At 39.9% G+C, this 21758-nt stretch overlaps 2 protein-coding genes across 2 annotated transcripts in view; one reads left to right on the forward strand and one right to left on the reverse strand.

The window, feature by feature from the left end:
* The window catches only part of TAFA4 (TAFA chemokine like family member 4), a 127542-nt gene that overhangs the window by 44406 nt on the left and 61378 nt on the right, over positions 1–21758 (forward strand). The gene's annotated exons all lie outside the window — the stretch shown is intronic.
* On the reverse strand, positions 3474–4239 carry LOC115859071 (small VCP/p97-interacting protein). Its single transcript, XM_030867680.2, has one exon. It carries the CDS (start codon positions 4225–4227, stop codon positions 3994–3996), a length of 234 nt encoding a protein of 77 aa, XP_030723540.1. The 5' UTR covers positions 4228–4239; the 3' UTR covers positions 3474–3993.

Below are 21758 nucleotides of genomic sequence, written 5' to 3' on the forward strand. Positions count from 1 at the left end.
TGGATGAGGGTAGTACCACTAGAGATGGCAAGGAGTGAGTAGACTCTGAAAATGTTGTGAAATGGAGCCAACACGATTGCTGACAGATGGAATATAGATGGTGAGAGAAAGAGAGGGATCAAGGATGAGGCAAATACTTTGGGCTTGAGCAACCAGAAGGGAGGTGGTGCTATTTCTGAGATGAGGGAGTGTACGGGAGGAACAGGGGTGGGGGGTGGCCATGGACATCAGGAGTCTGATCTGGGGCATGTTGAGCTGAAATGCTGATGAGCTACTCAAATGAAGAGGTCAGGAAGGCACGTGGTTGTGTGGTGGTGGAGGTCATAAGGAGGATTCGGAAGATGATGGTAATGAGAGCTGTTAAGATTGAGTGCCTGTTACTTGAGTGTATGAACACAATAAAGAACATTCTGTTTCATGTGTCTGCATTCAGAACCAAGTGATACGTTGAAACAAAAGCTGTACAGTTAGAGAATTGAAATGTCAACTTTATTGCTGATAACCACAGGATTAGAGAACGTGTCTATGGCAAAGTGGACTTGCCCATACTTTACTCTTGAGTCAGGTAGGCTTTTCTACCAGGCATGGTCGAGGTGGACAGTTTCAGGGGTGGGTCTCTTAACTGCATGGAGGTACCGAGCAGATCAGAATGTTAGTGTCTGCTCAGGTAAGCAGATCTTGAATGAACTCTTGTCACACACAGACCTTGAAAGTCGCTTCCTTCTCCTTAAACTTGCCAAGCAGTCAATGCATAACTCATAACCCTCTAGAGAGAGGCTCCTGAGGTTTGGGGAGAGAAGCCAGGGTGAGCACTAACTCTAGCTAATGGAGCCTCAGGCATTTGGAATACTTATCTCCCTGGTACCCATCTGATTGAATGTTAGATTCTTTACACTAATTGTTTCAAGTAATCTCCACATTTTTATCACCATTTTACACATGAGGCAACTCACACTTAAAGATGCTACTTTACCTAAGATCGTATAGTTTGCAATGGGAAGATCTCTGTGTGATTTGACACTTGTCTTTAGTTCCTCTGCTATTTTTTTTTTGATTTCTACTAGAAATTAAATGTCTCAGCATTAATTATATTAAAACATCTGCTGTTCTTAGACCTAGAAACACATATGAGATATTAAAACTATCAAGTGTATTCCTGAATAAGTTGAAACACTTCAAAACTAGTAGGCGAGAATATGAAAGACCGAATTTTTATGTTTGGTTCAAACTGAAATGGCTTTTCTCCCCCCACTGATTAACTTTTTTTTTTTTTTTAACATCTTTATTGGGGTATAATTGCTTTACAGTGGTGTGTTACTTTCTGCTTTATAACAAAGTGAATCAGTTATACATATACATATGTTCTCATATCTCTTCCCTCTTGCGTCTCCCTCCCTCCCACCCTCCCTATCCCACCCCTCCAGGCGGTCACAAAGCACCGAGCTGATCTCCCTGTGCTATTTGGCTGCTTCCCACTAGCTATCTACCTTACATTTGGTAGTGTATATATGTCCATGCCTAGCGAAGGGGTGATCATTTTATTATTATTATTTTTCTTATATAGGAAAATGTATATTTGTACCCTGTAAGGCAGTACAGCATTTATAACAAAACTATTAATTATATTCCAAATACAATCAGTGGAACAAAAGTATCACATACAGATGTTTAAAAAACATGCAGCACGTTAGCAGAGGGGCTGTGTGGTAATATACAACTTTTTGTTACCACAGTAATAGTTTAATGATTAGAATGAAGAAGTAGTGATTTAAGAATTTTATATCTCAATATGATAGTTACATATAAGCATTTTACTGTTTGGTTTTATTTTAGTAATTTGGTTGAGGACTTTGGGTGACATATCAATCATTATAATGCTTTCCTATTTAAATTATGAATTATGGGAAACTGGCTCTAGGCTAAGGTTTCATCAGGAACTGATTCATAACTTTGAGGAAGATTCCTGGAATATGTTTATGTGTGTATACATTCTTTTTTAAGTAGTCACTTATTGGTTTCCTATCATGCATCCAGTCTCCCCTTTCCCTTCCCCTTCCTAATACTATTCCTAACATTGAGTATCACCCCTTAGCCCATGCAACCCATGTGGTTTTGAGGAAACATGATCGCACCCACGGAGGCAGGCCATGGTTGGCGGGAATGGCATATCCCACTGTTCCTAGAAAGCAGTTCATCAGCACAGCATTCTTGGTTCAACAGTAAATGAGCATGGTATTTGGATATAAACTACTATTAGAAATAGAGCATTATCCCCTAGATGTAAACCTTTTGTTTACACCAACCCAAGCTGTAATTCTCTAAGCTGTAATACAGATAAAATTGTTCTTTCCGTACTAAAACAGAAGCAAGAATGTGCACAGTTCTAGGAGAGTATGCTCTGGTTCTATATCCATTCATCTATTAATGTTCCTTTTTTATTTCTGCCTTGGAAAAATTAATCATGTTCAAAAAGTCAAAAATTATATTTCTAAAATATAATTCAATGACTTCACTATCCTTTATGAGCAAACATACCACTAATTCTCTAAAACTTAAAATTGAACCTGTCTATAACTACATATCTTGCCTGGATAGTCACAGATATTTCATTCTGTAATAGAAGGAAGTGATTTTTCCAATGAGGAGTCAAGAGATCTATATTCTAGTTCAAACTCTTTAAAATTAACATATATAACATACTGCAACATAACACAAGATTTGTGGGAAGGATGAGCGAGATAGTGGTTCAGTTTCCTTTTTGTAAATCAAATGAGCTGGTCTATTTAATTGACAGTCCCTATTGTACTTGATATTTGGAAATTCTAATTTAGGGCTCAGACTGTGGCCTTGTCATCCAAAAGAGCAACCAAATTAAAAGACACAACAATTCTTCTATTTTAGCTCATTATATATTAAAAAACTCAAAAAAACAAATATGCTATAATACATGTTACAAATGAACAAAAATCTACAAAGTTTATGGCAATGTATCATATAGAATTACTTCGCAATATTTTTATGTTTAAAGTGGACCTTTTTAAATACAGTACTTATATATTTCTCTTTCATATATTCATACTTGCCTTGGCAATTTGACATCTATATAAATCTTATGATCATTCTTTAATAAATACAAAAGAATAAAAACACCTATGAAATTTGGACAAACACATTACCACTATACTTGGTTATATTTAACCCATCCAGATTCTTAGTTTAACTCATTCAATTACTGCAAAGATCTTTATAGAGCTGAATCTGTTACTGTATAATAGTACATCACTGCCCTCTGATGGTACCACTAATATAAAATTTTAAACTCAGCAAGCAAAAAAAAACCCAAAAAGTATTATAATGTAAAACACAGTATGTTAATTTTATAAGCGACAGAAGTAGAAAATAAGTTAGGGGAAATTCAATGTTTTTTACAAATATTAATTTCTTAGTAAGTTATAAAAATTTACAGTGTTCCTTCATGTAAGCCCTTCAACTGATATTTCAAGATTTTCCCTGATGATCAGTTTAAAGGCACTAAGTCCATAAGTTTAAGCAAAAGTCTTCACATATAATGAAATAAAGAGATATAAGGTTAATCGGCAAACTATAAATAGCTAGGTCATTTTGTAAAGGAGGGAAAATACAAGTGCAAACTTTAATATCTGAGATGTATGCAGAATTTTTCCATGCAATATATAAATATATATTCACTATTTAGGCCCATGTTTTAACTACTAAAGAACGGCAAATCACCCACTGTCCGCAGAAGAGCAAATGTAGGGAAAATAAGTATTTAATGAAAGGTCTGGCCATTTTCTAAGTCTAACAATCAAAAGCATTTTCAATATTCAATTTTGAAAAAGCACTGTATTTAAGAGCACTAAAATGACGAAGTCTGAATCTTCATTTATTCAAAGAGAAGAAATTAAATTGAGGATGTCCGATTGCTTGCAGATACTAGTTATTGGCAGTAGACTCTTCCACTCGTGTTATGCTTTATGAAACTGTCCACCTAAGGCCACCTTCTGGTGGGGGTCCAGATGCAGCCATTTCTTTTTCTATTTTTTCCTTTTTCTTTCTCTTTTCTTCCACAGACTGAACATTCAGAATGCCCCGAGATGCAGCCTCCTTCTGTCTTCTTTCTGCAGCCTCTGCAAGCTTTGCTCTTTTTTCTTCCAGGTCCGGCGAAGGAGGCGCGGCCTCCGCGGGACAGGGAAAACACAGCCCCATGGGGATCGTGGCTGGGGGGGTTCCCCTCCTGGGTCCACCCCAGACCAGGCCGTGCAGACTGCGCGATCAGACCCGAGTCCCAGTTCTATTGTTATTTTTCAAACTATAGACATGAAAGCGTTGGTTTTTGTTATTGCTGATGGAGTGTTTAGGGTAGACATCAGTTAAGGGAAACTTTTATTCAAAGTCACAAAAGAATTTAGAAAAGTTGTTTCTCCAACCACATTAAATATTTAGATGCAATTTAAATAAAAAGGACTGTGGACTATTCATTCTTATTGGACTTATTAGCAAAACTTTTTACTCTCACTTTTTTTCTTATTAGTTATTCATTTTATACATATTAGTGTATATGTGTCAGTCCCAATCTCCCAGTTCATCTGACCACCACCACCGCCCCTGCCACGTTCCCGCCGTGGTGTCCAACGTTTGTTCTCTACATCTGTGTCTCTCTTTCTGCCCTGCAAACTGGTTCATCTGTACCATTTTTCTAGATTCCACATATATGCATTAATATACGATATTTCTTTTTCTCTTTCTGATTTACTTCACTCTGTAGGACAATCTCCAGGCCCATCCACGTTTCTATAAATGATCCAATTTCATTCCTTTTTATGGCTGAGTAATATTCCATTGTATATATATGTACCACATCTTCTTTATCCATTCGTCTGTCAGTGGGCATTTAGGTTGCTTCCATGACCCGGCTATTGTGAATAGTGCTGCAGTGAACATTGGGGGTGCATGTGTCTTTTTGCATTATGGTTTTCTCTGGGTATATGCCCAGTAGTGGGATTGCTGGGTCATATGATAATTCTATTTTTAGCTTTTTAAGGAACCTCCACAGTGTTTTCCATAGTGGCTGTATCAATTTACATCCCCACCAACAGTGCAAGAGGGTTCCCTTTTCTCCACACCCTGTCCAGCATTTGTTGTTTGTAGATTTCCTGATGATGCCCATTCTAACTGGTGTGAGGTGATACCTCATTGTAGTTTTGATTTGCATTTCCCTAATGATTAGTGATGTTGAGCATCCTTTCATGTGTTTGTTGGCCATCTGTATATCTTCTTTGGAGAAATGTCTGTTTAGGTCTTCTGCCCATTTTCGGATTGGGTTGTTTGTTTTCTTGATATTGAGCTGCATAAGCTGCTTGTATATTTTAGAGATTAATCCTTTGTCAGTTGCTTCATTTGCAAATATTTTCTCCCATTCCGAGGGTTGTATTTTCGTCTTGTTTATGGTTTCCTTTGCTGTGCAAAAGCTTTTAAGTTTCATTAAGTTTCATTCCCATTTGTTTATTTCTGTTTTTATTTCCATTTCTGTAGGAGGTGGGTCAAAAAGGATCTTGCTGTGATTTATGTCATAGAGTGTTCTATGTTTTCCTCTAAGAGTTTTATAGCGTCTGGCCTTACATTTAGGTCTTTAATGCATTTTGAGTTAATTTTTTTGTGTGGCATTAGGGAGTGTTCTAATTTCATTCTTTTATATGTAGCTGTCCAGTTTTCCCAGCACCACTTATTGAAGAGACTGTCTTTTCTCCATTGTGTATCCTTGCCTCCTTTGTCATAGATTAGTTGACCATAGGTGCGTGGGTTTATCTCTGGGCTTTCTATCCTGTTCCTTTGATCCATATTTCTGTTTTTGCACCAGTACCATATTGTCTTGATTACTGTAGCTTTGTAGTATAGTCTGAAGTCAGGGAGTCTGATTCCTCCAGCTCTGTTTTTTTTCCCTCAAGACTGCTTTGGATATTAGGGGTCTTTGTGTCTCCATACAAATTTTAAGATTTTTGTTCTAGTTCTGTAAAAAAATGCCATTGGTAATTTGATAGGTGTTGCATTGAATCTGTAGATTGCTTTGGGTAGTATAGTCATTTTCACAATATTGATTCTTCCAATCCAAGAACATAGTATATCTCTCCATCTGTTTGTGTCATCTTTGATTTCTTTCATCAGTGTCTTATAGTTTTCTGAGTACAGGTCTTTGACCTTCTTAGGTAGGTTTATTCCTAGGTATTTTATTATTTTTGTTGCAATGGTGAAGGGATTGTTTCCTTAATTTCTCTTTCTGATCTTTTGTTGTTAGTGTATAGGAATGCAGGAGATTTCTGTGCATTAATTTTGTATCCTGCAACTTTACCAAATTCATTGATTAGCTCTAGTAATTTTCTGGTGGCATTTTTAGGATTCTCTCTGTATAGTATGTCATCTGCAAGCAGAGACAGTTTTACATCTTGGTTTCCCATTTGTATTCCTTTTATTTCTTTTTCTTCTCTGATTGCTGTGGTTAGGACTTCCAAAACTGTGTTGAATAATAGTGGTGAGAGTGGACATCCTTGTCTTGTTCCTGATCTTAGAGGAAATGCTTTCAGTTTTTCACCATTGAGAATGTTTGCTGTGGGTTTGTCGTATATGGCCTTTATTATGTTGAGGTAGGTTCCCTCTATGCCCACTTTCTGGAGAGTTTTTATCATAAATGGGTGTTGAATTTTGTCAAAAGCTTTTTCTGCATCTATTGTGATGATCATATGGTTTTTCTTCTTTAATTTGTTAATATGGTGGATCACATTGATTCATTTGTGTATATTGAAGAATCCTTGCATCCCTGGGATAAATCCCACTTGATCATGGTGTATGATCCTTTTAATGTGTTGTTGGATTCTGTTTGCTAGTATTTTTTTTGAGGATTTTTGCATCTATATTCATCAGTGATATTGGTCTGTAATTTTCTTTTTTTGTAGTATCTTTGTCTGGTTTTGGTATCAGGGTGATGATGGCCTCTTAGGATGATTTTGGGAGTGTTTCTTCCTCTGAAGTTTTTTGTAAGAGTTTGGGAAGGATGGGTGTTAGCTCTTCTCTAAATGTTTGATAGAATTCACCTGTGAAGCCATCTGTCCTAGACTTTGGTTTGTTGGAAGATGTTTAATCACAGTTTCAATTTCAATGCTTGTGATTGGTCTGTTCATATTTTCTGTTTCTTCCTGGTTCAGTCTTGGAAGGTTATACCTTTCCAAGAATTTGTCCATTTCTTTCAGGTTGTCTATTTTATTGGCATAGAGTTGCTTATAGTAGTCTCTTATGATGCTTTGTATTTCTGTGGTGTCCATTGTAACTTCTCCTTTTTCATTTCTAATTGTATTGATTTGAGTCCTCTCCCTCTTTTTCTTGACGTATCTAACTAAAGGTTTATCAATTTTGTTTATCTTCTCAAAGAACCAACTTTTAGTTTTATTGATCTTTGTTATTGTTTTGTTTGTTTCTATTTCTTTATTATGCTCCTTTATGGTGTCTTTCCTTCAGCTAACTTTGGGTTTTGTTTGTTCTTCTTTCTCTGGTTCCTTTAGGTGTAAGGTTAGATTGTTTATTTGAGACGTTTCTTGAGGTAGGATTGTATTGCTATAAACTTCCCTCTTAGAACTGCTTTTGCTGCATTCCATAGGTTTTGGATCGTCGTTCTCATTTTCATTTGTCTGTAGGTAGTTTTTGATTTTCTCTTTGATTTCTTCAGTGATCTCGGTTATTTAGTAACATATTGTTTAGCCTCCATGTGTTTGTGTTTTTTACGTTTTTTTCCTTTTAATTGAATTCTAATCTCATAGTGTTGTGGTCAGAAAAGATGCTTGATATGATTTCAGTTTTCTTAAATTTACTGATGCTTGATTTGTGACCCAAGATGTGATCTATCCTGGAGAATGACCATGTGCACTTGAGAAGAAAGTGTAATCTGCTGTTTTTGGATGCAATGTCCTATAAGTATCAATTAAATCTACCTGGTCTGTTGTGTCATTTAAAGCTTGTGTTTACTTATTAATTTTCTGTCTGGATGATCTGTCCATTGGTGTAAGTGTGGTGTTAAAATCCCCCACTATTTTTGTGTTACTCTCGATTTCCTCTTTTATAGCTGTTAGCAGTTGTTTTGTGTATTGTGGTGCTCCTATGTTGGGTGCATATATATTTATAATTGTTATATCTTCTTCTTGGGTTGATCCCTTGATCATTATGTAGTGTCCTTCCTTGTGTCTTGTAACATTCTTTATTTTAAAGTCTATTTTAACTGATGTGAGTATTGCTACTCCAGCTTTCTTTTGATTTCCAGTTTTCATGGAATATCTTTTTCTATTCCCTCACTTTCAGTCTGTATGTGTCTGAAGTGGGTCTCTTGTAGACAGCATATAGATGAGTCTTCTTTTTGTATCCATTCAGCAATCCTGTGTCTTTTGGTTGGAGCATGTAATCCAGTCACGTTTAAGGTAATTATCGATATGTACCTATTACCATTTTTTTAATTGTTATGGGTTTGTTTTTGTAGGTCCTTTTCTTCTCTTGTGTTTCCCACTTAGAGAAGTTCCTTTAGCATTTGTTGTAGAGCTGGTTTGGTGGTGCTGAATTCTCTTAGCTTTTGCTTGTCTGTAAAGGTTTTGATTTCTCCGTTGAATCTGAATGAGATCCTTACTGGGTAGAGTAATCTTGATTGTAGCTTCTACCGTTTCATTACTTTAAATATGTCCTGCCACACCCTTCTGGCTTGCAGAGTTTCTGCTGAGAAATCAGCTGTTAACCTTGTGAGAATTCCCTAGTATGTTATTTGTCGTTTTTCCCTTGCTGTTTTCAATAATTTTTCTTTGTCTTTAATTTTTGTCAGTTTGATTACTATGTGTTTCAGTGTGTTTCTCCTTGGGTTTATCCTGTATGGGACTCTCTGCATTTCCTGGACTTGGGTGGCTATTTCCTTTCCCATGTTAGGGAAGTTTTCAACTATAATCTCTTCAAATATTTTCTTGGGTCCATTCCTCTCTCTCTTCTCCTTCTGGGACTTCTATAATGCAAATGTTGTTGTGTTTAATGTTATCCCAGAGGTCTCTTAGGCTGTCTTCATTTGTTTTCATTCTTTTTCCTTTATTCTATTCCACAATGGTGAATTCCACCATTCTGTCTTCCAGGTCACTTATCCTTTCTTCTGCCTCAGTTATTATGCTATTGATTCCTTGTAGTGTAGTTTTCATTTCAGTTATTGTATTGTTCATCTCTGTTTGTTTTTTCTTTACTTCTGCTAGGTGTTTGTTCTTTAATTCTTCTAGGTCTTTGTTAAACATTTCTTGCATCTTCTCGATCTTTGCCAACTTTTCTTTTTCCAAGGTCCTGGATCATCTTCACTATCATTATTCTGAGTTCTTTTTCTGGAAGGTTGCCCACCTCCACTTCATTTAGTTGTTTTTCTGGGGTTTTATCTTGTTCCTTCATCTGGTACATAGTCCTCTTCCTTTTTATTTTGTCTGTCTTTCTGTGAATGTGCTTTTTGTTCTACAGGCTGCAGGATTGTAGTTCTTCTGGCTTCTGCTGTCTGCCTTGTTGTGGATGAGGCTATCTAAGAGGCTTGTGCAAGCTTCCGGATGGGAGGGACTGGTGGTGGGTAGAGCTGACTGTTGCTCTGGTGGGCAGAGCTCAGTAAAACTTTAATCTGCTTGTCTGCTGATGGGTGGGGCTGGGTTCCCTCCTTGTTGGTTGTTTGGCCTGAGGCAACCCAGAACTGGAGCCTACCCGGCTCTTTGGTGGGGCTAATGGCAGACTGTAGGAGGGCTCACGCCAAGTAGTACTTCCCAGAAATTCTGCTGCCTGTGTCCTTGTCCCTGCGGTGAGCCACAACCACCCCCTGCATCTGCAGGAGACCTTTGAACACTATCAGGTAGGTCTGGTTCAGTGTCCTTTGAGGTCACTGCTCCTTCCCCTGGGTCCCGATGCACACACTACTTTGTGTGTGCCCTCCAAGAGTGGAGTCTCTGTTTCCCCCAGTCCTAAGTTCTGCAATCCAATCCTGCTAGCCTTCAAAGTCTGATTTTCTAAGAATTCCTCCTCCCATTGCCAGACCCCCAGGTTGGGAAGCCAGATGTGGGGCTCAGAACCTTCACTCCAGTGGATGCACTTCTGTGGTATAAGTGTTCTCCAGTCTGTGAGTCACCCATGTAGCATTTATGGGATTTGACTTTATTGTGATTGCACCCCTCCGACCATCTCATTGTGGCTTCTCCTTTGTCTTTGGATGTGGGGTATCTTTTTTGGTCAGTTCTAGTGTCTTCCTGTCGATGACTTTTCAGCTGTTAATTTTGATTCCAGTGCTCTTGCAAGAGGGAGTGAGCGCATGTCCTTCTACTCCACCATGTTGAACCAATCTTTACTCTCATTTTTATTCCCAAGTACCTGAATGCTTCAGATATTCAAAATAATCATTACATTGGCACTGTTATTGGGGCTTCTTAGACAAGACATGGTACTATAAATCTGGGTGCCACATTTCATACGAAGTTGGATTTCAGTCGTGGAAAATTCTAGACTCCGTCTCTGCGTACATCTGCTGAATCTGTGATTATTCTGTGGTCTTTTGAGAAGAGCTGACTTCCTGTAAAATAGAAATCTTCTGAAATAATACAAGACCTGTTATTTATTCTCACACCTGTTTGCTCTAATATTACTGAGTAAGAATGAGGTTGGAGTAGAAAAGTATTGAGTCTTCAGAAGGAAGGTGGGTTTTCCTTATTCTTGAGTCTCTGCAGACTATACTGTATCTCCTCTTCTCCTTCGTTTCCAGGTGATGCTCTTCTATAGGGATTCTACCCTCAAATTCAGCTGAACATTTACACAAGGCTCACTTATTTTACTTTACTTTACTTTACATTTTATTTATTTTATTTTATTGCATTTCAGTTTAATCATACCACCCTCTGAATTAGCCTTCTTATCCCTTTTTATGGGTGAGAAAACTTGAGATTGTGGTTATACAGGTAGTGGCAGAGCTGATCCCCAAACCTCGGCCTTCTTCTTCCAGGTCCAGTGGTCTGTTCCTGTCTCACCTCCTCTCTTCAGCCCAAATAAAACTCTTCCCTGAGCTATGCCATGATTTCAAGCCAACAGCCATGACTCACCTGCAAAACCCTCTTTGTTCTGCCAAGCTCCCTGCCTGTTCCAAAGGAAGGTCCTGCTGGTTTGATTTATTCTCTTATTGAAAGCCCCTTCGTGATGCTGACCTGTAGCCTGGGACACTGACTGCGTCCCTCCCTGTCAAATAGTCACGTTTGCACGAGTTGATTTCTGCTTATCCCTCTCCCATCCCTTATGTTATAAACAATTTATGAGCAGGGATGAACACGTTTCTGTGTCCCCAATAGAATCCAATATAAAGTCTTGCACCAGAGAGTGGAGACGGTCATTGAATTGACCTGAGACTCCCTGCAGAAGGCCTTACAGATACTGAAAGTCATTCCCTTCAACGGTTGCATTTTATGAGTTAGGAGGACCAAGTTCATCAAAGGATAAAGACGTTGCTAAGTGAACCTCTCCTTTTTGCTTCCCCCCTATGCTGAAGTATGTGCAGTAAGATAATGGATGAGTAAAAGTGAAATTCAGGGACAGATGGGGGGACATGTCAGTGAAAGTACCAGCCCCCCGAGAGCCATGAAAGAAAGCATTAAACTTCGCATCCAAGTGTAAACGAGAGTTGGTCTAGAGAGTATGGGACAGCAAGCCTGGAGGGTAAAGGATAAGGGAACCTGGATATAAACATCTGATACACAGAAGGCACCCCAAAATGTCTGGTGTCTAAGAGGACTGGTTCTTGTTTCTGCCCCTTGCTGGCCATATGAGTTTGAACTCTGAACTTAAAATCTCAGACTTCTCATCTGTTACACTGAAGATGATACTTTCAAACTCATTGGATTGTTATGCCACGTAAAGCATGGCTAGAAGGAAATAGGGCCAGGTTGGTAGGTAGAATAATAGTTCCCCAAAGAGCTCCACTTCCTGATCCCTGGAACCGGTGTGAATGTTCTTTTACATGGGAAAAGGGACTTTGCAGATGAGATTAGATTAAGGATTTGGGGGTGGGGAGATTGTCTTGGGTGATTTGGCTGGCCCAGTGTAGTCACGAGAGTCCTTGTGAGTGAAAGAGGGAAGTGGGAGTGTCAGAGTCAGGAGCTGGGAGGACAGAAGCAGAGGCTGGAGTGAAGTGACTGCTGGCTGTGAAGGTGGAGCGGGCAGTGAGCCAAGCAACGTGGGCCGCTCACAGAGTTTCTAAGCTTTAGGTTCTCATTGGTACTCACGTACTGTCACTGTACTGCACCTATTTTGGTTCTTCTTCTGAGCCATGGACCCCTTTGGCAGTGCGTTATGTAGTCTATGGACTGTTCTCATAACTCTCTTTTTAGTTCATAAACTCAGTACTATGACCCAGAAATTCCATTATATTGAATTACACTTAGCAAATACTAAAAACCTCCCAAATGTTGCGTTAAAGTAATGTTTGAACCTTAGTAACACATTAAAAAAGATCTTGTGGCAGGCCTTAAATCTACTGTACTTCAGAAGTAATGAGCATAAATGATATTTCAACGCATCTCCAAAAACTGAAATGTGAGATGAAAATATTCCTGATATCTTTTGGTGATAAAACCGCAGGTACTGCTGATACTATTGCATTTCATTGCCTCATCATTGGAGGAACTGGTAGATTTCAATTTGAGCTTATGGAATGAAAATGTAACTTTTCCCCATCCTGGTTCAGTTGCCGTGTCTTCCAACTCCATTTCTGACTGTGGACCCCCTTGGGGCATGAATCCCTGGGCAGGGCATTTTGGAAAGACCACAAGGCAGTATAATGAAACTTCGAGATCTTAATACTTATATCAAGAGGCAATGTGTGTATTCTGTAAATCCTTGAGGATCGAAGGGACTGTAGGTCTATTAGGACAAGGATATGACTGCTCTGTTTCATTTGGAAAAGGGCAAGGGCTTTCTTGTACCAATTGAATTTTATTTGGGTGTCATGGTTTGAAACGTTATTTATAAAGCTAACTTACCAGGAGAGAAGACCTATCCAATAAACAGTAAGATAGGGTAGTGAGAGTGAAATTAATTCCATGTTAGCAAAGCATTAAACACAATGAAAGGAATGAATAGTGTTATAAGAATTTCAGTGCAGTTGCGTCTTAGAGGCAATTTTGGTTAAATAACAGTGGCCAGGAAAATTTTCTTGACCAACGATGAGTAAGAAGGTCCATTAAATTGTGCTGACCATTGTCACTGCGCAGTATCCACAGGTGAGCCTCAACCAGAGTTCCTAAGAGGAACTCATTAGCTAGCACATCAGATAGCTTATTTGGTGAGAGTTTTAGGCTTAGATAGGGCACATGGCTTTGCACATGGTAGGCATGCTCGTGGTTGTCAAATTCGTTTGACTCAAGAACATTTTACACCATATTCACTACCTGGATGACATTTTTGAAAAGTCAATATTTGTTTTCACTGCATAATTTAGAAAGCTGTGGTAGCCCCAAGTAAACACGTAGCTTTTCAAAGCTGTCCACACCTGCCATGTAGCAGGAGCGAGCATGATACATTTTTATTTTGTTAACATGAGGCTCAATAGGTTTGCAGAATTAATACCAGTAGAGCTTTTCTGCAGGCGGTTTCCATTGCAGATTTACTGGAGGAAGGACTCGCAAATGTCTTTGTAAGTGATGGATTTGACAGCCGTGTCTCGAAATAGAAGACAGAGCTCTTAGTTACTTACCATGGTTTAAATAGTCAATATTTTCTCATTCGTCTTTCGGATAAAAAGTTACATAGGGACAAAACACCCCAATGAAGCATAGCTACTGGGAATGTGCCCTCGTGGATTCACTGTTTGTGGCAAGGTTTAAAACCGAGTGGCAGTGGGGTTTATTGTGAGGAGTGTTGCCTGAAGAGCTCACATAATTCACAATGCACAATGCATCTGAGACTGATTTTCTTCTGGGGGAAAAAAAAAAAAATCAAATGGCGTTGTCTTCATGGTCCGTAAATCTACAGCCATCATATCTTATTGTTGCTTTGATACTGTGTTTATTTCCTCAGTATTATCTCTGATAGCTCAGAATTTGTACTTAAATTAACAGCATGGTATATGTTGGCAGTGGTTCAAAAGCTATTGATTTTTGGCCGGGTTCTTCGGCATCAGTGAATGTATGGATGACATTCTTATAGATGAAAACAATGTAACTTGTAAGTATTAACTGTTAAAACAACAGCCATGAAAGTTGGTAAAATAATTTGCAGAATTGGTGTCCACAGTGCTAACAAAGGCTGTGTATCTGCATACCAGCTAAATTGGCACCTTCATATGGTATAGCACAAACTGTTTGTAGTTTCCATGGCTCAACAACTTTGAAATGAAATTCATCACCTTTTGTTTAATTGTGAAGGGTTAACTTTGTACATATAGTGAAACTTTAATAATATTTCATATCATATCTTACTATATCAAATTTGTATATTTCAGAACTGCCCAAAAGAAGCAACCAAATTATGTTGGCCACAAGTTATATTTCTAGATAAATAACTCTAAACTCCATACTGAACTTTAAATCCATGTCCAGATTATTTTGTTGTACTAGAATTTCATTGCATTGGTAAACTGAGTTCACAAACTGGCAATCCAAAAGAGACACTGTTGGCTGTGATTCATACTGATCCACTGTGCTTTCAGTGTTTTGATTGTACTTTAAAATGTTCAAATCCACTGCGATCATCATATTAGAACAGAATACGGGCATACCTCAGGGATAATGTAGGTTTGGTTCCAGACCACCGCAATAAAGAAAATATTGCAATAAAGCGAGTCACACTAATTTTTTGCTTTCCCAGCACATATAAAAGTTATGTTTACACTGTACTGTAGTCTGTTAAGTGGCAGAACAGACAGTTATCCAGCAACCCACGTGCAGCATCGTGGTGGACCATGGTCTTGGTCAGCAGAGCAATTGTGAATAAATCAACTTGCCCAGGACCGAATGATGGACCAGGGATTTTGGGTTCTCATTATTTCCCCAATCAAATCAGTTCCTCCTTTTCCCATTTGGAGGACTGGCAGTAGTTTCAAACCAATTCTGCAGCAACACAGGGAGAGGAGTATTGCCCTTTGTAAACTATTCGTCTCTGTATTTCTCATTACCTAGCATAGCACATAATAGGCATTACCAAATAGATGGATGGATCTCATGTGTATTTATTTATTGAAGCCTGATAACTACAAAATATTATGGCTGTAGCTGCCATAGATATAAAGTGAGCTACCTTCATAATTCATCAGTGAAGGGAATTTTCAATAAAGATCTCTTTGGGCGGCATTTCAGGTACTCAGTTAGGCAGACAGGAACAAGGGGAAAAAAAATCACAGTGCCTAGAGAAGGGTGGAAAGTTACACTTAAGCTGGAGCAAACCATCCGATTAGAGTCCTCCTTTGCAATGTACAGCTCTTCATCGTACTAGTAAGCTTCGATTTTGACAGCAAGTTTCCAAAGAAGAAAGCAGTTGAAGTTCTGTTTCAAGTTCTATGTTGCGAAAATGTGGTAATTTAATTGAAAGAAAGGCTAACTTGGTCCTCACGGAGCCTTTCAAAAATGGGGCTGCTCTATGCACTACTGCTGTGTGGGAAAGCTAGGTGGAGTCTCAGATGTTCTCCTACTTAGAAATCATACTGTATGGGGGAAGGCTTCGCATTCTTCTGTAGGTGTCAGACGGTTTTCTCTGTGCTCTGTGTAGTTCAGCACTGTTGTGTTCTGGTTGCTCTTCAATGCAGAACTCTTCTAGGGCTTACATATTTATGACAACTTCAAGCCATGTGTTCCTCAGCTACTATCAGAATGAAGAAGAACTTTCAACTTCAACAGAGCCATACTCATCGTGCCAAAACACATTGCACAGTATCCATCTTCCCGTGTACTAGATTTTGTTGTTCTGAACTCACACTGAGTTATGACTTGCTGCTTTGTTTGGGGGAATTATCCTTCCTGCCACCAAAAAAAAAAAAAAAAATCAACATGCTGCCTTTTATTTCTGGGCCAACGTACTGGGCTCTGAATAGGACACAGATTCATTTTGACCTTCTGATTTAGCATGTAAATTAGGATACTTGGAGCAGAAGGCTCCGTCTTTTCTTCCAGTTCCTGTGTGATGCCAGCAGATTGGTGTGAATCAAAATGGAATGCGTAGAAGCAGATACCATTTATAAAATGTCAGTTAGAGGAGGCTAACCTGCATATAAAAGTTAGCTAACTGGTGATATCAATTAGAATAGCTTTCCGTGTTGCTTAATACCACTATTATCATTTTGCAATAGAGTAAAAATATAATGTAATCCCTACCCTGTTAGTTCGAAAAATCTTGTGAACCTACGTGTGTGTCAGTATTCCTTAACTGTATTTACCTGCAGAAAACCCGGAAGCTCCCGGTGGCTGGTTTGCATCTTATACACACCATTGATTTCTGGGCTCCAGGAAAAAAAATACTACATGGATTTTATGTAAAGAATCTGAATGATTAAGGGAACACTTCAAATTCCAGGGTTTTTCCCCCTGGAAAAACGTATGAACAGGCTTTCTTAATTATCTAGATTAGAGGTTGGCAAAGTATGGCCCTTGCGCTAACTCTGGCCCACTACCTCTTTCTGTATGGTCTGTGAGCTAAGAATATTCTTTACATTTTTAAATGGTCATATTTCAAATGATTATTTAGGCATTGATATAATAGCCTTGATTCTCCTTCTTGGCTCTCAAAGCCTAACATATTTACTGTTTGGTCTCTTAAGAAAGAGTTTGCCAACCTCTGATCTAGACTGTGGTGATAAAACTCTGCCTAATTGCATTGCCATGATGGATACGTAGCAGGTAAAAAATGCCTTTCTGGGCCACGTTCATGCTGCCGTCAACAGGTAACTGTAGTAAGCAAAGGACCACTGCAGTTGGTGTTGTGAGTGGAGAAACTTTATAAACTAAGAAGGTTCTTAATTCCAGCTTTTCACATAAGCCACTGAACAGCCATCAGTGGAAAAGAGATGAGAGTGGTCCTCAACCTAAACCTGCATATTCCCCCCAAAGGCTGCCACAAAACCCACAGGGATTAGGGCTCATTCACAGCCACAAGGGATGGTCAGTTAGGCAAAGACAGAATGAAACAGGGATACATCAGCAAAATGGTAATTTTTGCTAATATTTTGGCCAGTGAGGATATGGGTGTGAATTTCACTTAGAAATCTACATGCCAGCGACAATAACTGAAAACAGTATTTATTAAATCTCCTAACTCCGTAAAAGTAAAACTCATGACCTTGGAAGGTAGGGGAGTAACCTTTCCTGGATTGTAAATCCAGAGCAGATCGGGCTGTGAGACTCTGGGGTCTTGAGGTCATGCAAGTTAATGGGGGGCTCTTTCGTACCAGGCAGCAGTGGCCATTTGACTCTTGCAAGCCCTATTAGCTCTGCACCTGTCGAAGGAGTGGCAGCTGCTCTCTTCCCCTCAATACTTGCCACACGCCCATGGCTTTGGTGACAAAGCTGACGTCCCATCATTTTGATCTCATGAGCTTGTCCTGTCCTTAGCCTTATTTTCAATTCCACATCTCGTTAATAATGATCGCAACTCATTTCTTCACGTGCTTCAGTTCTCATTAAATTTGTGCAAGATGCGCCTGGCAGAACTTGCTTTTCTTTCTCCCTTTAAGCTGTGACGAATCTTTCAAACATGCCTTAATGAAATTCTTCAGAATCAGCCTTTGTGTCCTGGTGCCAGGCCCTGGAGAACTCAAAGCACCTGTGGAGCAAACCTGTTACAGAGATGAATGTGAACTGGGAGGCCGAGAACTCACACTTCCTGAGCGTGGCGGGTTGCTTAGACGCTCCCCGACTCACTTTTTTTCATATAAGCCAAACTGGATTTTCACAAAATCCATGCCATGCTTCCATTTGTTTAAAAGTTTGATTCTGTAAGTGACACTAAGATAGAGTGTGTCTAAGAAAATGGGCTTTATACCACAAACTTAAGTGCCTAAAACAACACAAGTGTATCATTTTATAGTTCTAGAGGTGAGAAGTCCTAAAATCAAGGTGTCCGCAGGGCTGGTTCCTTCTGGATGCTCTGGGGGGAGAATTTATTTCTTTGCCCTTTCCAGCTACTAGAGGCTATCCTCATTCCTTGGTGTGTGTCCTCCCATCATTTTGCCTTTTCTCTCTCTGCTTCCCTTGTCACATTGCCCTGTCTCTGACTCTGAGGCTCCTGCCTCCCTCTTACAAGGACCCTTGTGATTACCAGAAGAATCCAGAACAGTCTCCCCATTTCAAGATCATTAACTTAGTCACACTTGCAGAGTCCCTTTGCCAGGTTCTGAGAATTAGGACGTGGACGTCTTGGGGGGTTGGGCGGGGCAGGGAGAGGGATGGCTTTGTTCTGTCCACCACATACTCCTAACATGTCTCTGTTCAAAAACCCTTCGATCGTTCCCTGTAGCCCAGAGAGTAAACTATTTTCAAGATGCATCTTTCTTTTAAAAATAAAACAAAGACTGCAAGAAAACTGGTTATCAGGAAACTCAGTGACATGTTTAAACTTAATTGTAATAACCATGTGGAAATTTAAATTTGCATATTTTATTATTTTCCTTGGTCCTATTTTATTTTGTGTAACTTAATTTTACTAGTTCTGCTTTTCTGGAAAGAGGTTGATGATTTTATTCTTGTAAATGAATACGTTTACAGTTTTCTATCTTCCTATCTAAGGAAAAACCCAGTTCTTCCCTATTACGTCTTTCTTTCCTGTGTGTCTCCTTTACCTTCAAGAGAATGTTTCACTTCTGACACTTCTGGTCACCAAATGTGTGGAGGTTTTTTCCCCACACCGAGCAATTCTCTCTGATACCAGCTGGGTGTCCTACAATTTAATGCAATTCTTTTCTTTAAGTTTTATTTTTATTGGAGTATAGTTGATTTACAATGTTGTGTTAGTTTCAGGTGTACACCTGGGTACACATGAGTGATTTTCGCTGGGTCCGCTGGATGTCCTACAATTTAATGCAATTCTTTTCTTTAAATTTTATTTTGTATTGGAGTATAGTTGACTTACAATGTTGTGTTAGTTTCAGGTGTACACCTAGGTCCACGTGAATGATTTTTTCTGGGTATACGCGAGGAGTGTGATATACAGATCATGTGGTCGTTCTATTTTCAGTTTTTTAAGGAGACTCCATACTGTTCTCCATCGTGGCTGTAATCAATTTACATTCCCCAAAACAGCGTCGGAGGGTTCCCTCTCTCCATGCCTTCTCCCACATTTATTGTTTGTAGTCTTTTTGATGATGGCCATTCTGACTGGTGAGAGGTGATACCTCGTTGTAGTTTTGATTTGGAGTTCTCTAATAATTAGCGATAGGGAGCAGCTTTTCATGTGCTTTAAAACAAAAACAAAAACAGTGTGCATTAAATTTGCCTCTTGAAATTGGCTTCTTTTTTTTTTTAACATCTTTATTGGGGTATAATTGCTTTACAATGGTGGGTTAGTTTCTGCTTTATAACAAAGTGAATCAGTTATACATATACATATGTTCCCATATCTCTGCCCTCTTGCGTCTCCCTCCCTCCCACCCTCCCTATCCCACCCCTCCAGGCGGTCACAAAGCACCAAGCCGATATCCCTGTGCCATGCGGCTGCTTCCCACTAGCTATCTACCTTACGTTTGGTAGTGTATATATGTCCATGACTCTCTCTCGCCCTGTCACAGCTCACCCTTCCCCCTCCCCATATCCTCAAGTCCGTTTCTTGAAGGCCTGCCCTGTTTTGAATTCTTTTTCGATTACCTACCCCAGGACTTTTCTTGAAGGCAGGTGTTCTTCACAGCCCCGCAGGCCTTGCATTGAATATGAAGTGTCCATAAGCACCTGTTGTAAAGTTGTTGTTATGGGAAATGTCCACAAGGGGACAGCATTTCCTCATGCCCCACTAGGGTTACGCCTGCAACCAGAGCCTTAGAGAAAGTCTTGTCCTTGGGTCGTAGATTTGAGTGGAATGTGTCAGAAGAAACACCCCAGGCCTTGTGTCTCCTTACTTCTTCCCCCTTACCCTTCACCCTGGCAGACAATTCCCAAACCCTGCCAAAACCGCTATGCTGAGCTTGCCGTCGTACTTAGGTGGGGAGACTCCGAGGAAGGAGGCTGCCCGTGGGAACCCCACCACCAGGAGACTTGGAGACCAGGGGACCTTTCAGAGCCCTTCCAGCCCAGAGGGTCCACCATCCTTTCTGTGCCCTAGGCTTGCTTTAGCTGTAGGAGGGCCCGCCTGCATCTGGAGATTGTGGTCCCATCCGCAGGGGACCAGGCACTCCAGGTCCAAAGGGGGCTCATTTGCAGGCACATCCTCCCCAGCTCCCTCTGCCCCATGACAGTCCAGCCTTGGAACCCAAGGCTGCTCCGGCTCCTGGGATGTGACACCAGCCCAGGTCACTGAGGCCTGAGGGGAATACTGTAGGCCTTCCTTCCCCGCTCCCTCCCTTTCTTTTAAAATTTTTCTTCTTATTTTTATTGGAATATAATTGATTTACAATGTTGTGTTTGTTTGGGGTGTACAGCAACCTGATTCAGTTATACATATACATATCTCTATTCTTTTTCAGATTCTTTTCCCATATAGGTTATTATCGAGTGTTGAGTAGAGTTCCCTGTGCTATGCAGTAGGTGCTTGTTGATTATCTATTTTATATATAGTAGTGTGTATATGAAATTGATGCCGTTCTGACACAGTTTTCCCAGAGGTATGGTCAGACCTCACCAGTTAAGGGCTCAGCCCCACAAGACTGCCCCCTGGCTGCCCCCATGCACACCTCAGACATCAGTTGCAAGCCCAGGTTATTTTGACTAACTGGCAAGAGATTGGAGGTTCTAACAGCCCTCTCCTCGGGTTCAATTCATTTGCTAGAGCAGCTCTCAGGACTCAGAGAAACACTTACCTACATTTATTAGTTTGTTAAAGGGTATAATAAAGGATGCAGATGAACATTCAGGTGGAAGAGACGTGTAAGGTTAGGGTTGGGTACGGGGAAGGGTCAGTGCTTCCTTGCTGTCTCCCAGCTGCTCCCAGCCCCTCCACATGTTCAACCAAGAAGCTCTCTGAACCCCATCCTTTGGGGTTCTTATGGAGGCTTCATTATGTAGCCATGATTGATTAAATCACTGGCCACTGGTGATTGAACTCGATCTCCAGCCCTTCTCCCCTCCTCAGAGGTTAGGGGATGTGACTGGAAATTCTGACCCTCTGATCATAGGGTTGGCTCCACTAGCAACCAGTTCCATCCTGTGTACAGTCCACAGGTCACCTTATTAGCATAATAAAGGACACCTTTATCACTCTCAGCACTTAGGAAATTCCAAAGGTTTGGAGAGCTCTGTGCCAGAAATGGGAACAAAGACCAAAAATGTATATTTCTTATGATAAATCACAATATCACCTTTCTGTATATAGAGTCTAAAAATACTGAGTAGCACCCCTATTTTCTTTTTGGAAGTAGTAAGGTATTGGAACCCTACAATCAGGCCTTTGCTCCCCTATAGTTTGGCCAAAAAAAAAAAATTTTTTTTTTCAGCTCCATCCCCTAGTCACCAGCCTATATAAATCTGCAACCAGCATGTGGTTTCTTTAGGGTATGGAGGTTTTGTAAATTTTTTCATATAATTCCTTGTTTTATT

Source organism: Globicephala melas, chromosome 11 (genome assembly GCF_963455315.2).
Source record: "Globicephala melas chromosome 11, mGloMel1.2, whole genome shotgun sequence".
Classification (NCBI taxonomy): Eukaryota; Metazoa; Chordata; class Mammalia; order Artiodactyla; family Delphinidae; genus Globicephala; species Globicephala melas.